At 37.5% G+C, this 17,072-nt stretch overlaps 1 protein-coding gene across 19 annotated transcripts in view; it reads left to right on the top strand.

The window, feature by feature from the left end:
- The window catches only part of FOXP1 (forkhead box P1), a 508,113-nt gene that overhangs the window by 442,033 nt on the left and 49,008 nt on the right, over window positions 1–17,072 (top strand). For all 19 annotated transcript variants that reach the window (XM_054033886.1, XM_054033882.1, XM_054033884.1 and 16 more), the window contains one exon: window positions 12,622–12,726. In XM_054033886.1, the coding sequence (XP_053889861.1) occupies window positions 12,622–12,726 (105 nt within the window). The remainder of the gene's footprint in view (window positions 1–12,621; window positions 12,727–17,072) is intronic.

Raw genomic sequence — 17,072 nt, 5'->3', positions numbered from 1 at the left:
ACAAATAGAAAGCCTAACACCTGCAACAGCATATGATATTTACACTACCTGTACGATTCAGCATGCTTCCCTGAGGAAACAGCTAAACTTGTGTCCTATGAATTTTGGTGCTTTTTATAATGTTCCCTGGGGGAAAGCATGTGGCAGAAATAATTTAATATATTTTCATTGTTTTCTTATAATACATTTTCCTCACACTTTTAGGGTATATTTACAAAATGGCATGTAAATTAAAAAGAAAAAGATGTTGCAAGATTATTTAGTGGGAGGAGGCATAAAAAACGAATTCACAGTATATATGTGATGTGACGATCACCTTCTGTGCTGTTTTTGTTGTGCCTGTGGAATCATCCTGGTAAAAGATTAAAGTGTAATAGTCCATGTTTATTGGCCACCTGACCCGGCAATATACGGGCAGAAGACTTTCCCCTCCTCAGATTCTGTTCTTACAATTAAAGTTACTGTAGAAAATGTACTGGTACATGTGATTTTCTGCATAAGGTATTGAAACTCAAGTCCCGTTTAAGTCAATGGGGACTACTTACATGCTTAGAGTTAGGCATGTGCTTAAATAAGACTGGAGAGCTTTCCTCTTTCCCGTCCCCAGCACGAATTCTGTATGCAAGAGCAACAGGGATTGCTGTGTTAAAGATCAGTGAGAAAAAATAGTCAAAGTGTTAGCTTAATTAGAGAAAAATGTGATCCTAAGATACTGAATATGTCGAACGTCATCTGAATAAATTAGAGGACTCTGCAGAGAGGAATAAAATAAAATTTAACAAGGATAAGTGGAGAGTTGTCCAGATAGGTAATAAAAATCCAAAATACATGTTCAAAATGACACATCAGCTACTAAGCATCGGTTATGTGGGAAATGACGTAGGCACTATAGAGCATGAGAAATTAAAGTGAGGCATTTGCTGAAACCCATAGTTAAGAAGGTAAATGTAGTCTTGGGCTGTACAAACATGTTTGTCACATTGAAGACTCTTCTTCCCTGTTACACAGTACAAAGCGCCATTTAAACCACAGTCAGAATAAGACCTGCAACTAGGCACTATCCTGCAGAAAGGATAAAGAGAAACTGGAGCAAATACAGAAGAGAGCAGCTAGGATGATAAAGGGTTTGGAGGGAATGGGCTATGAAGAAAGATTAAAGGGAATTAAAGATCTACACCCTGGAAAAATAGAGGCGGTATGAGGATGTGATTATGATATGCAAGTATATGAAGTGAAGTTACAAAGAGGAGAGAGAGAAATTGTTCTCATTAGTTAGTAACGATAGAATTTAAAATCCAGCATTTCAATTCATATTTGTCTAGGTATTTCTGATGTGCTCTTCACAATGATATTCAGGCACCAAATTGAAAAAAAAATCAGTTTTAAATAGTAGGCAAACTTGTTTATAGTAAAATCAAATGGAGATTGGAGCTTGCAGCTGAAAGAAGCAACAGAATCAAAATTGTTTTTGTCATGAGCACTTCTCCTAGGTGTTCTAGAAAGATGCACTAGAATCCTCCAAAGAAAGTGACGTGTTAAACTAGTGGTTATACAAGTCCTTAGCAGTTTTGGTGAAATGTCAAAAGTAGGGGGTAATAATATGCATATTGGGAAAAGTGCATAGTACATTTAGAGCTTCATAATTTTGGCTGTAACCAAATATGTTCTATCATTGATTAATAGATTTTTAGGTTCAGACGGGAGCATTATGACAATCTAGTCTGTCTGCTACATGTAATCCACTACAGCAGAAACATATTGAGGTCTCTACCTGCTCTGTCACCCTGTCACAATGTCTCCTGCAGGGGGCCACACAGGTGGGATGGAGATGTGGTAGTCAATCCCTGATTCTCTCTTAATCTGATTGCTTAGCTAAACTTGGTTAAGTAACTTCCTTGAAGCAGCTGCCCAGCAAATGGTCCCAAGGTTGGCCAGACTGCAGTCTCTGTTGCTGATCATTAGGGTGCCAGTCAGAGTTTTTCAATGCATTACTGGGACTGCACGTTGCAGTATCTACAGAATGGCTCTATATTTAGTCATCTGCATGAATATACGTGCTAGTGTGAGTGTGTGCGAACACAGGTAAAAAACATCAGACAGGATTTCAGCTGTGAGCACCAGATTTTAACCCAGTTTGTCTGAAGTTGTTGTAGTCATTTAAAATTTAATTTACCATTTCTGTTTCTTCCAATGAGTTTGATGTAAAACGTGAATTTCCATTGGTCCTGGGTTTTGGTATGGGTTAATGCCTTTGGAGGAGGGGTTAGGGTTTTTTTTCCCTTCCCAAACAAATATAGGTAAACTAGATGAGGTTTTCTTCATGGAAAAACTGCCACATTTCAAAAAGGGCAGAGTTGTTCATTAATTCTCCTTAGAAAAAGCTATTTGTGATCAGTACTGGATCAGTATAATTAATTCATTAAGGTTGCCATTTTGTTTCTTAATTAAGTGAAATATGGATCTCTAACTTCTTGGTTTTCACCTCACATTTCTTGATCTTTCACCTATCTGTAGCCAAACACAGACTTTGACTTTATTATCATTCGTTTTTCTTTTGTGCCTTTTTGAGTAACTACAGAATTTACCGGCAAGTCACAGAAGTACAGCGTCAGTTCCAAATGGCCCTACACCTCCTCAGATTTGGGACTGAAAATGGGGTATCTTGCATTAAAAATATATCATTCTATAAAACCTGAACAAGTTGGCAGTCTGTGACATGTGATGGAGCCTCATAGATTGGAGAAATAAGAATACTAAGTAACTGTGTGATCATTATGGTTCCTGTTTGCCTTTTCCACATCTCTCTGTTGTTGTCCTAAATCTGTAAGCTCTTTGAGGCAGGTATCAGATCTTACATGTATTGTGTGAGGTTCATTGAATATGTGTTTGGGTTTGCAAATGATAATGAATTTTACAACCAGTGTTTTTCTATCCTTAATGCCATTACCTTTAGATCAATATTGCAATTCCTGTGAGAGATGAAACGTTATTTTTACATATTGATGCTATCGTGCTTTATTCTCTTTCCTTTACTTATGCTGACAAACTTTAAGACTAGAATGGTTTAAAACCATCCCTGGCTCAAATGTGTTGTGAGCCTGGATAGGTCAGCCAGTAGAGCATCAGACTTTTAATATGATGATCTGGGATTCAAGTCCTGTGTTTTTTGTAGGAGATCAGACTAGCTGATCACAATGGCACCTTCTAGCCTTTTAATTTATGAATCCCAAAGGAGGACTAAGTTTCTCACACATGATTAATGTCTCCTATTTCAGACTCCTAGTTAATTAATGTTCTCCTCTGCATTTTGAGGCCAAATAATTCATGTACGGGAAGCTCTATTAATGGGGATTCTCTATATCCTAGTAAAGAGGAGAGGATAGACGTTGATAGAGTACAGGTAAGAACTGAAAAAAAACAGTCAAATGAAAAATAGTCCCATTCAGTTACATCACACAATGGCAGACAACAAAAAATGACAAATTTTGCTTGTATACAGATGCTAAAAAATACTAGGATTGGTGAATTGAGTGCCTGATATTAAATGAGGATGTTGATGTAATAGGCATCACAGAAATTTGGTGGAATGATGATAATCAATGGGACATGGCAATACAAAAGTACAAAATATATAGGCATGATAGAGTAGTTCATGTTGGTGGGGGAGTGGCTCTATATGTGAAAGAAAGCATAGATTCAAACATAGTAAAAATCTTAAATTAATCAAACTGTGCAATAGAATCTCTATGGAATGAACAGGCATTCTGTGCTTGAACAGTAATAATACAGAAATGGGGATATACTGCCAACCACCTGACCAGGATGGTGATGGTGATTGTGAAATACTCAGGGAGATTAGAGAAGTTATAAAAATAGTAAATTCGGTAATAATGGGGGAATTCAGCTATCCCCGTATTGACTGGGTACATGTCACTTTGGGACAGGATGTTGAGATAACGTTTCTAGACCCCATTAATGACTGCTTCTTGGAGTAGCTAGTCCTAGAACCCACAAGAGGAGAGGCAATTCTGTATTTAGTCCTAACTGGAGCACAGGACCTGCTCCAAGAGGTGAATGTAGCTGAACCGTTTGGTAATAGTGCCTATAATGTAATTAAGTGTAACATCCTTGTGGGAGGAAAAATACCAAAGAAGCCCACCACAGTAGCATTTAACTTCAGGAAGGGGAACTAACCAAAAATGAGCTAGTTTAAATGGTAATTAAAAGGTCCAGTCATAAGAGTGAAACTTTTTAAAAACTCCATAATAAAGGCTCAAATTAAATATATACCCCACATTAAAAAACACAGTAAGAGGACCAAAAAAGCGCCACCCCGGCTGAACAGAGTAAAAGAAGTGGTTAGAGGCCATTCTTTAAAAGTTGGAAGTCAAATACTACTAAGGAAAATAGAAAGAAACATAAACTCTAACAAGTCAAGTGTAAAAATATAATTAGGCCAAAAAGAATTTGAAGAGTAATTAGCAAAAGACCCAAAAAGTAACAGCAAAAAAAATTAAGTACGTCAGAAGCAGGAAGCCTGCCCAACAATCAGTGGGGACATTGAATGATCGAGGTGCTAAGGAAGCACTCAAGGAAGACAAGGCCATTGTGAAGAAGCTAAATTAATTCTTTGCATCTGTCTTCACTGCAGTGGATGTGAGGGAGATTCCCACACCTGAGCCATTCTTTTTAGGGGACATGTCTGAGGAACTGTCCCAGATTGAGGTGTCAGTAGAGGAGATTTTGGAACAAATTGTTAAATTAAACAGTAATAAGTCACCAGGACCAGATGGTATTCACCCAAGAGTTCTCAAGGAATTCAAATGTGAAATTGCAAAACTGCTAACTGTGGTATGTAACCTATCACTTAAAAAGCTTCTGCACCAGATGATTGGGGGGATAGTTAATGCAATGCCAATTTTTTTAAAAAGGCTCCAGAGGTGATCCTGGCAATTACAAGCCAGTAAACCTAACTTTAGTTAGGGTAAATTGGTTGAAACTGTAGTGAAGAACAGAATTACCCAACAAATCATGTTCATCTATGTGTCTGATAAGAGTCAACTCAGTTTTTGCCAAGGGAAATCGTGCCTCACCAATCCGTTATAATTCTGTGAAGGGATCCACAAACATGGACAAGGGTGATCCAGTGGATATATAGTGTACTTGGAGTTTCAGAAAGCCTTTAATAAGGTCCCTCATCAACAGCTCTTACGCAAAGTAAGCAGTCATGGGATAAGAAGGAAGGTGTTCTCATGGATTAGTAACTGGTTAAAAGACAGAAAACAAAGGGTAGGAATAAATGGTCTGTTTTCAGACTGGAGAGAGGTAAATAGCAGTGTCCTCCAGGAATTTGTACTGCGACCAGTGCTGTTCAACATATTCAAAAACAATCTGGAAAAAGGGGTGAGGTGGCAAAGTTTGCAGATAATACGAAACTACTCAAAATAAATCAGTCCAAAGCAGACGGGAAAATATTGTAAAGAGATCTCACAAAACTGTGTGACTGGGTCAGAAAATGGCAGATGAAACTCACTGTTAATAAATGCAAAATAATGCACATCGGAAAATATAATCCCAAATATACATACAAAATAATGTGGGTTCTCAATTAGCTGTTGCCACTCAAGAAAGAGATCTTAGAGTTATCATGGATAGTTCTCTGAAAACATCCGCTCAATGTGCGGTGGTAGTCAGAAAAGCTAACACAGTGTTAAAAACCATTAGAAAAGGATAGATAATAAGACCGAAAACATCATAATGCCACTATATAAATCCATGGTATGCACCTTGAATACTGCATGCAGTTCTGGTTGCCCATCTCAGAAAAGATATATTAGAATTGGAAAAGATACAGGGAGGGCAACAAAAATGATGAGGGGGATGGAACAGCTTCCACAAGAGGAGAGATTTAAGACTGGGACTTTTCAGCTTGGAAAAGAGATGACTAAGGGGGGATGTGATCGAGGTCTATCAAGCCAGGGGATGCCCAATGAAATTAAGATGCAGTAGGTTTAAAACAAAAGGAAGTTCTATTTCACACAACACACAATCAACCTATGGAACTTGTTGCCAAGGGATGATGTGAACGCCCAAAGTATAACGGGGCTCAGAAAAGAATTAGATAAGTTCATGGAGGATGGGTCCATTGATGGCTATTAGCCAAGATGGTCAGGGATGCAACCCCATATTCTAGGTATCCTAACTGCCAGAAGCTGGAAGTAGACAACAGGGGATGGATCATTCAATAATTTCCCTGTTCTGTTCATTCCCTCTAAAGCCTCTGGCATTGGCCAGACAGAAGACAGGATACTGGGCTAGATGGACCATTGGTCTGACCCAGTATGGCCGTTCTTATGTTCCTGTGATATTAACAATAATCTCAATTATTTTTAAAAAAGCATAAATCTGGCACTTACTAGATTAATACATAATCAGTCCAGTTGGAAGTTCTAAACATGGGTATGATATCACAAGGGAATGTGAAATCCTCTAATTAAACATGATTTTAAAAGCAGATGGAAAATTGAGATGATGAGGGTTATAGGGTGCGAAAGAGGCAAAGAACACTCTGCAAGGAAGAAAGAATGATAGACATATGAATTAATTACTGTTTTATAGAGACTCCATCTTATTCACCCTAGGATTCCCCCCCTTCCCCCCCCCCCCCCCCACACATTCTAAAGCGTATGGATACTCCATTGTCTGATATGCTGTAAATAACCTGATGGATAGATATATTTAATATAAAATTTTCCTTTTGTCAATATCACAGTAGTACAGACTGAGTACTTTTTTTTATTGGCTCTGCAATATACATGGCAGTAAAAACGAAAAAGAAAAAAGCTTAGTCAGAAATTACTCTGAATCAGCACAGGGTCTGTTGCCTAAGAAAGTGCTGTTTTTAGTCATTTGGCCTAATTGATAAACTAACTAAATTGTTGTTGTTGTAATTGCAAGAGGTTGTTAAACGTCTTACTGTTGATTGTAACGGATACCTCTGCAGTGCTATTTCAATGTCCCCTGCTCCATTTTACCAGTTTGCAAAACCCAGCATGAAGAGCATTGTTAAGTTTCTTCATAAGAATAATTTGTAGATTTAAAAGCGACTCCTTTTAGCCAATTCTAATCTGAAAAATGACTGAAAACAGCACTTTCTTAGGCAACAGACCCTGTGCTGATTCAGAATAATTTCTAGTTACGTTAATGACTACGCTTTTTTCTTTTTCTTTTTTGTTTTTACTGCCATGTACATAGTAGAGCCAATAAAGAAAAGTACTCTATGCTTTTTTATACTAGTGAGAGAATTGCTAGTTAAGTTCTGACTGCAAAGCCAAATTATGCCCCAAATTGCACCTGTGCAACTGGGGAAATTGAAGGGTTGCAGATGTTTAACCAATAATAGAATTTGAAGACAATATTATTGCACAGATGTAACTGTAGGCATTATTTGGCCTATAGAATCTTCATTAATGATGTTGATGCACAAGCCATTAAGAACATACCTCAGTTCTCTGATTCTAGCTTGACCATTAGAAATAAAACAGGATCATCTTTCCTATAAGCACATCTGCTGAGTAACTTTGGTCTTTGACCGTCACATGCTATGAGAGTCAAAGTTGGTCAAAGAATGGAGATTTAAGAGACTAAAATTTGCACTGCGAGTGGTGCTCTTAGATCTAGAATATGGTGGGAAAACAAGTGAATTGGACAGAGAGTAAGCTTCTGCTTTTTGCAGCTGAATAGCATGGTGGCTATAGCCGTTCATGTCAGAATTTCAATCAGCACAGGACCCTTGAGAAACCGAGTACCACTCTTCTCACCAAGATAGTGGTACTGTGTATCTTAGGGGTACTGTCACTTCCTTTCTCAATTTGGCCTTGCTGTCTGTGGTTTCTCCAGGGGGAAAATGTGGTTCTGTATTTACAATGAGGATCTCAGGTATCAGAAATGGAGCAATCAATTGTAGAAATTCCGTGTCTCAAACCTAAAAAGCTAAACTGGCTGCAGTAATTGAATGGCTTCAGTTTATTTACAGGTTTATTTAACAGTACTATTTGTTGGAGGTAGAGTGCACATAGTGAGCTTACTTCTGAAGCCTGAGGAGGGCCCTCATAGGTAGGAAGCACAATGCAGTGCTTTGTTTGAAGAAGACAGGTTGTGAGCATCTAGAAGGTGGATGCTGAAGACAGGGTTGAAGATAAGAGTGCCAGACTGTCCCTTGTCCGCCTCATCCCACCTGGATGAGCAGTTGCAGGGAGTCTGCATGGAGATAGGACATTGAAAGCATCAAAAATAAATGTTAAGTGGACACGGGTTAAGGATTTTCTGGTTTATCATTTGTATTTTTATTACTCCATGATCCATGTCATTAATAAACAGAATTACACAACAGAGTTTGCTTGGCTGAAGTATTGTATTTCATGTGCCTGCGTCTAATCTTATCATGTCCCTGTATTCTTTTGGATGCATTCTGTTAAGTGTTTCACCAACAGATAATTTACAAATAAGAAGGGGCAATCCAAATCCACTGGGCATAGAAAAAGCAACTGTGCAGAGATCTGTCTTGATCCTATGCCATGCATACCTCTGCTGTTTATGTAAATCATGTAATGCTATATGATTTACTTCCAAAAACTTGTTGTATATCACACATATTCATGGCAGGTTATCCGTGAACTTGTGTGTGTGTGTGTGTGTGTGTGTGTGTATGAGAGAGAGAGAGAGAGAGAGAAACACACATATGCTCTTTCAGTATCATTAGAAATCAAGGGGAAGATCTGGAGCAAATGATTTACTTGTTCTTCCTGACATTCTTGTCTTCTACAATCTGCATGTGTCCGTGGTCTCTCTGTATGTGGCAGTATTTTAGAAGTCATATTTGCACACAAACAAATGTTTTGGAACAATGTCTTTAATGTATTAGGCCCAAAGTCTAGTACTTGGAACAGTTCAAGAAAAATCAAGTTCTTAATTAATTTTTCATTTTCTTCTTGTCTTTTCCTCATTATGCCAAATGCAGTACATAATCTTGTTCTGCTCTTCTGTCTTTTTCTGGAGTAATCCTTTTGAAGATTCTAGTTTCCTTGAACAAACAGGCAATATTTAATACTATCAATAGAAGCAGGATGAGCCAGATTGAATAACAGGACACTTATCTGGCCATGTGAAAGTCCCCAAAATACACCACCAAAGATCCAAGAATAGTGCAGGGACAAAGAAGTAAAGGAACCAGTAATTTCAAAAAAGTAACTACCAGAAGGGCTTGCATTTTTAATCTTTGTTAAAAATAGCTACTTCCAAAAAAACTTTGAGCATTTCTGTTCATTGTTGAATGGTGGTGGAATCTTCCTTGTATGTGTGCTTTAGGCATAATGCCATTTAAAATACACTGTGAGTGTGTTGACTTTTCATGTTTCCATTTATGGTTAACATAAGGAATTCCCATGGATATAGTTAAAACTCTGCATTCACATAGACACCTTCAGTCACATACTTTGAATGTTTTTGGGCAGAGTACGGTAGTGCCCTCCCTGTCATGCAGAAGATCCTTGGGGGAAAAAAAAGATTTGTACCCCAATTTAAAACAATATGCATAGTGATCCTGGGATCTTCCCAGAGACTTGGCTGTAGCCTTTAGAATCTAAGAGGTTAATTTTAAAAAATCCATTTAGGTGTTTAAACTGTATGATTCCCACTGGCATTATAATGGGATTTACAATGCTGAAAACCCTGCAGAACCCTTTGAAAATGTACTTTGTCTTGTTACGTGTCACAGTTTCCTAGTCAGTTTGGTTGTGTGTGTAACATTCACTATGTAAATTGACATGCTAAAGTTTTGTTGAATCTGACAAACACACTTAAACCGTACCACTGGCGTAGCTATGAATGTCTTCATTGATCTTAATGGGATGTTAACCTCAAAACTTACTTTCCAACCCTTTATCCTTGTGATGTAAAACTAGTTGATAAAAAACACAACAAACCACATTAAAAATCTGTTAATTTTAAGAACAGCCGGGTCTACATTTAGTATTGACTGCAAATGCTGCTAGTAAGCCTTCAGTCCTAAAATGTATCCAGCTTTATTATGCTGTTGAGTAAATAGACTGAGGCCTTGTCTACACTAGAAAGGGTTTGCCAGTATAGCTATACCGGCAACACTCATAGGGAAGCTGGAGCTTACATTGGCAAAATGTTTCTTTCACGGAGTAGCTTATACCAGTTCCCAAATGAAATAAGCAATGCCAGCAAAAGGACATTTTTTGCCAATATAATAACCCCGTCTACACGATGCTTTTACCAGCATAGCTATTTTTGCACACTCCTAGCCAGCATGGCTGTGCCAGCAAAACCTTTTAAGTGTAGACTGGGCCTGTGATACACAAGTTTATTTGTTTTGGTTTTGAGTTTGTAACCATCAAGCCTAGCCTTTTATCTGGATTTCATTGTTTAGCCTGTCATGATCAAATGAACCTCTTAATAAAATAAAAATAAAGACGAGATATCGATGTAGATTTTTTTTCTCTCATTTTCTCCTGAGGTTTGCAGCATTTTATTCATATTTTAAGATATAAAAAGTAATGTTACTAAACATTTCAGTATTCTTAAATTCTTCTTCTCCTTCCACATCCTCAAAGAGTGAACCTGACTCTGCACCGTATCTGGCTTGAGTTGACTATGTTCCTTCACCCAGGCACTCTGTTTTTCAATTGAGAATACACATGTGTTATAACATTTTTTCAACTTCCTTGCAGAGAGTGGATTGGTTCCTTCATTCTTTTAACAACTCACCAGCTATAGTTTCTCCCTCCTCGTTTGTTTTAAAAACCGATTGAAGATAATCTGAAAAAAGGTCCCATATAGACAAGGTCTTTGTGACCCTCTGAGCCTCCTATGTTTAGGGAGACCAGACAGCAAATGTGAAAAATCGGGACGGGGGGTGGGGGGTAATAGGAGCCTATATAAGAAAAAGACCCAAAAATCGTGACTGTCCCTATAAAATCGGGATATCTGGTCACCCCACCTATGTTTTGTAGGAGAATTAGGTTGCTGAGTTTTAGAGCTGCTTGGAAAAGGTGGAAAAATGGAAATTAACACTTATGCACATTTTTGTAATATTTTTTCCAAACACCTTTTTACCTTCAGAAAGTGTTAAGTGTCCCTCAATTGTCCAGAGATTTCCATTGGGCCTAAGATGAGATGTAATGGAAGCTGGGAGGTTTGGAGGAACATTCTCATGTGTTTCTTATTGTTTGAGACAACAGGGAGTGTTTGAGACAACAGTGTGGTTCTCATATCCGGTGAAAAAGAAAGAATGTAACTGTAATCATTGTTGTAATACATGGTGAGATAATGTTCCAGAACAAGAACAAATGACATTTCCACATGTGCATAGACATAAGATGGCAAAATGTAGGTGTTTATCCATAACTATACCTGTAATCCAGGATAAAAAAAAGTCATAAAACCCCACCTAGGTGCTGGTATGCAGTCATATCCTTTGTGTTTGTTTGAAGTTCATAATATGGCAGAAGTACGCTGTAGCAAAAAGATTTGCTATGAAAAATAGATGTGTGTGTGAGAGTATAAAATAGAGCCCTCAATATTATTTTGGCATTTAATGCTTAAAGCCATCTAAGGTTACGGAAATTGTTGCAAAAATATTTCCTTTACTTAAGAAGTTTCCATGCAGAAGTTGAATAAAGAAGATATTTTAGAATATGGTTCATCAGTTAGTGCAACAGATACATTTCCCTGAGCACCTCATGGCCTGGATCAAAGCGTCTCATGACTTGGATCAGTGCAGTCAAATCATTACGTATTGATTGGAATCCCACTGGAGGATTAACCCCTTAATGTTCATAAGAATTTTTTTCTTTAACCTTAGTTTCAGTAGTTGGTAAGCACTGTGATATTTCTACCAAAGCTTAGACATGATACTAGTCCCTGCTAACCTTTTGGTATTGCAGAATTCTTTGATTATTACATGTTTCCTTTTTTACGATGAATTTTACATTTGAAAACATTCGTGATTCACTTTAGTAGAGTGTAAACAGTCTGTTCTAGTGCAGAAAGGGCAGCATAGTAAAGAGAAGAAAATGCTAGATGGACAATATGGTGTTAAAAATAGAGCTCAGACGCCAGGTTTTTTTCCTTTCTATAATAATTTGGAATGTTAAGTCCTGGATATATTGTATTTTAAGACACTGTGCTGCTGTTCAGGAATAGCTTTTCATTCTGATGCAGTTGAACTGTCAATGTGTAATATTCATACATTTCTCATCAAAATATGAAGTAGAGTTTTAAGCAAGTCTGTCCCCTTCCGTGTTCATTTAAATTCTTTACAAAGCTTTTAGTTAATGAATGAAATGTAGGAGGTACATACAAGAGAGATCTTGGATGGCACATATGTTCCGTCTGCAAATGATATTTAATTTGGTTTTTAGAAATCAAGGGCAGGGTAAATAGGGTTCGTGAACTGTAATGGTATATTTTTGGATCCTCCTATTTGTTGTGGTGTTCAACCTGTGTGTTTTGCTGTTAGCATCTTTGCCAAGATGAATTTATTCAGACCTTCAATTACAATGCATCTCCTCCTTTCTTTTTGTTTCTTTCCTTCAGTTTATCCCACGAGGAGCACTCACATAGCCATCCGCTTTATGGACATGGTGTATGCAAATGGCCAGGCTGTGAAGCAGTTTGTGAAGACTTCCAGTCATTTCTAAAGTAAGTGGGGGTTTTTTGGAACTTACATTTTACTCTGAGCATGTCCTGTCATTTTTTATGCTGTCACTCACTCACCAAGGGCCTGATCCCAAGCTCATTGAAAGCAATAGAAAACTCCCATTAATTTCAGTTGGTTTTGGATTATGTCTAATGTACATTTTAATAGGGGATGGTAAATTATCCCTTTAGGAAAAAGGACATCTGTAACTCAAATAGTCTCCTGTATACGATACTGCTATAAAACATAGTGTTTGAATTTCTTCAGTCTACTTTAAAGTGTTTTTCTATTTGAATATTCCATTTTTTTAAATTACTGAAATTTTACACAATTCAACTTTAATTTAACCTTTATTTCAATTAATTATGAAATTTAGTCTTATATTAACACCTTAATTGATAAGAGAGAATTGCAAGACGTCAGGTGAAATTAATTTATGTCAGATAAGTAACTAATGAACAAAGTCTACACTACTAAAAATAAACTGTAATTATATTTATTAGGCCCCTGCAATTTTCTGCTGACCTTTTCTCACTGCCAGAGTATACAGTTTTACATGTTGCATCACCAGTGCATTATTGGCTAGTGTGTGGTAATGCCTGGATCCCAACACAGGGAAGGGAAGGTTGTCATAAATCTCACAGTGCTCTTCTGCAAGTATCCACTTCCTCCCTCAAAGCTGAAGTGTAAATATGTTAATATTGCATCACATGTATCTCTGAGTGGATCACTAGGCCCAATTAGACTGTTGCTACATTTGGCTCCTCTTGAATTTTGATGTGTGCTAGCAACTCCTAGATTTGCTATGACTGTGTTGTTGTTACATCCAACACAGACCAAATGCCCCAGCAACATTTGTGGATTGAATGCACAAAGGGCCAAATTCTACTGTCATATTTACAATGCTATCCAAGTGGAATAAATTCATAGAAATCCACAGAATTGCTCGAGATGAACACCGGAGCAGAATTCATTCCCAAATCTTTAGGAAACAGTCTTAGATATGTCTGTTCTTTCTCGGGACAGTTCTGAAAAATATTTTGTTGTGTTTTTTTGTTTTTGTTTTTAAATGGTATGTTGAGGCCTAGATTAAAATTTTTGCTTCCAAAACACAATGGGTCAATCCTGGCCCCAATCAAGTCACTGGCAAACCCCCCATTTGATTTCAGTGAGAGCAGGAACAGGCCCCGTATAAGCATACATTACAAGTAAGGAGTGGTGCAGTCATGAAAAGGGTCTCATTATAAGAGGATTACAAAATAAGAAGGTACTAGTCATAGATTTCCATGAAGAGTGGCCTCATTTCTTTCAGTTCATCCTGTTGTTCACTTAGTGAAATAAATGCTAATCTCTCATACTTGCCAGCTCATTTATATTCATATGCCATTCTATAACATTTAGTTCTTTAAAACAATTCTAAATTTCATTACATTTAGTGAAGGGAAAGGTTCTGGATTTGACAGCTTTGGAGACTGGAATTCTCTGTTTATTCACATGGGGCAGATTTGGCCGCCTTTACTCACTTTGAGTAGTCTCTTCTCTGGGATTGGACCCCACTAATTTTAGTAAGACTACTTATGGAGTAAAATAGTACTGAACACGATAATGGGCCGGATTCTGCCATGCTTAGGTAATGCAGCATGGATAGGGACAGCGTAGACTACCTGTCTGTGTGCCCCAACCCCTCACCCCCAACACGGTGGGGCCACCTTTATGAATGATGGGTAGTTCAGTGTTGGTGCATTCAGTCATTGGGCTTTTTGCTGACACTATAAGAAAGTGTCAATTGTGGTGATACATCTGTGGTATGTTCATCTGTCCCAGCGGGAGGTGGACTTGAGACCACACACTCCTTTCATAGAGATCTGTGAACAACCAGTAGATTGTAACAATTTCAGGTAATTTATAACCTTGGCTAAATTTGAGCCATAGCCTACAGGTAAAAGATTCCATCTGTACTTTCCCTAAGACATCCAAACCTCCATATTTAGATTCTTTTTCCCCTTCCAGTTTTGAAGTGTCTTTTTTTTCTCTCTCTTAAATTGTCTCTCATCAACAACAGCAAAAATAGTGCATACTGTATTTCTTATACCTGTTGAGTTGCCTAAATTTTCCCAATACACAAATTCTACAATCCAAGGGATTATCTCTCTACAAAATGATATCAGTGCTGTGTGATACTTCACCCAGAATGTATCCAGAATGGATATCTCCAGGCACCAAATTGACATTGCTAGAGAAGCGGGTAGCACTTTATATAATGATACTGTAACCCTCCAGATTTCTTGCCCCTATTGTGGAGTGGATGCCCTTACATTTTATTGTTATTTTTGAAAGTTTATTATTTACTGAAAAGATAGGTAGGAAATAATGCTGAAAATGGTTGAAGCTTTCATAACGGTAGACAATTGTAATTGTACCCACTGTAGTTGTAAAATCTTTGAAGGCGCGGGTCTTTTAATTGCCAGCCTAAGATAAAAAAAATATAGCCCCTACTAAGTGAAATACAGTTTCCATGTCAGTTGAGCATTACTTAATTTCATTCACCCAAGTGAAAGGGTCTGTTCTAGAGAGTGAAGAGAAGTTATATGCGGAATGAAAGCGCTATATGCCAATAAAATGATACCGTAGTTAAAGGAGAAAAAGGACTAGAAGGTCTAAAATCATGGTTCTTTTTTTTTTCCTCCTGAGGAAGAAATATCATAACTGTTGGTAAATCAAAAACAGAGATTTGACACTCTTCTGTGATCATTCTGTAGTGTTTGTTCCCAAGGTGAGGTACACCACAGGGCCCTTGATTTCAAAGATAAATACTGTACAAATAACAATCCTGGTTGTCTTTCACTCACAGCCAACAGGAGGATGCTTATCACAACCAGCAGACACACAGGCTATTGTATGCATTTATTTCCCTATTTCTTTTCCAAATAAGTTGCAGTTTTAGTTTTTTGGGGTTTTGGTAATCTCTTAGCCATTGGTTATTATACAGTGGCTGTATCAGTAAGAGCTAATTGATATCAGCATGTGCTTCTTCTAAGTCTAATGAAATAGTTGCACCCTGCATTGCCTAGAATACTTAGGTAATATAAAAAACAAAAACAAGTCCAGTTTCCCTGATGTGATCCAGTAGCCTTATTCCTACCTCCGCAAAACCAAGGTGAAGGCTTTAGGGAGCAGACACGCCTTGTATCATGTGGTTTACATGTTACCCACATCGTAATCTGAAATGAAAGAACAGCATCATAGGAAATTACGTTAAAAATTGATAAGCTTTATTTCATTCTCATGTATTTTTAAAGATTATGTACAGGAAAGGGATCGGTTCTCCCTTTACAGCACTGCTAGTTTGGGGAAATCTTTGTTCAGATTTGCAGTGGTGTGCTTGTCAAGATATGCAGGCATCCAGGGCACATCTCGTGGTGCAGGACCAAACCGTGCCCGTATTTATTTTAATTCTATCATGATTTGGGTATTTTCAGTCTCAGAATAACATCTGTAATTTGATTATGTATTCTAAATGGGATACACACCCCTTTTGGGAGATGTGGCAACCTACATAGAAAGATGCTGGTTGCCTGCTTCATGTGAATTTAACTTAGTTTCATTTAAGGAGGGTTTCTATGAAAGAAACTACTAAGTGCACTCTGTAATGTTTTCACAAGTGTTTTTATCATGGTAACATCTTGTTTACTTTAGTTGCCTGCCTAAAACTACTTGGAACATGTTAAGAAAACATTTCAAGAAAGCTTCTACAAAGAGGCTTTTGTTTAGCAGCAACTGTGAGGCAGCGCAGCTCACAAAGGTGTTAACTTTCAACCCCTTAAGCACTTCCACATGAAATTCCAGCAACTATGTTTGTGGTTTTGGAAAAACAAAGTGTGTGTTAAAGAAACCAGGTATATGCTAATACATGTTGAAGTAAGCCGGAAATCATAAATTATTTCAAACACATTAATTGCTATCATTTGCATGTCAAAATGTTCTGCAGTGAAATCATCTGCAGTTAGCACAACAGAAACTTTTGATCCAATGGTTAGAGCAGAAAAGACTAGTCTATATATGTTTTTATGTTTAAATACATGGTGTCCCCAATTTGATTTTTCAAACATAAATATAAAATTTGCTGGTTAAAGATGTTTCCAACTGTTAATCCATTATAAATGACAGTAAGGCAGCCGAAGTGCAGTTGTTCTATGAAATCTGTTCTTTGTGAAAACGTGTTGACACTTACTGATAAAAGAACTGATTTTATTTTCTAGGCTATTACATATTTTGAGCTTCTGTTCAAATTTGAATGTTGCAGTTTCTTTTACAACATCCTTATTAACCTTTCTGACATTGTACGGAA

Source organism: Malaclemys terrapin, chromosome 7, assembly GCF_027887155.1.
Source record: "Malaclemys terrapin pileata isolate rMalTer1 chromosome 7, rMalTer1.hap1, whole genome shotgun sequence".
Classification (NCBI taxonomy): domain Eukaryota; kingdom Metazoa; phylum Chordata; order Testudines; family Emydidae; genus Malaclemys; species Malaclemys terrapin.
Note: the sequence above shows the minus strand (reverse complement) of the source record. Positions and strands in the feature narration are given on the sequence as shown.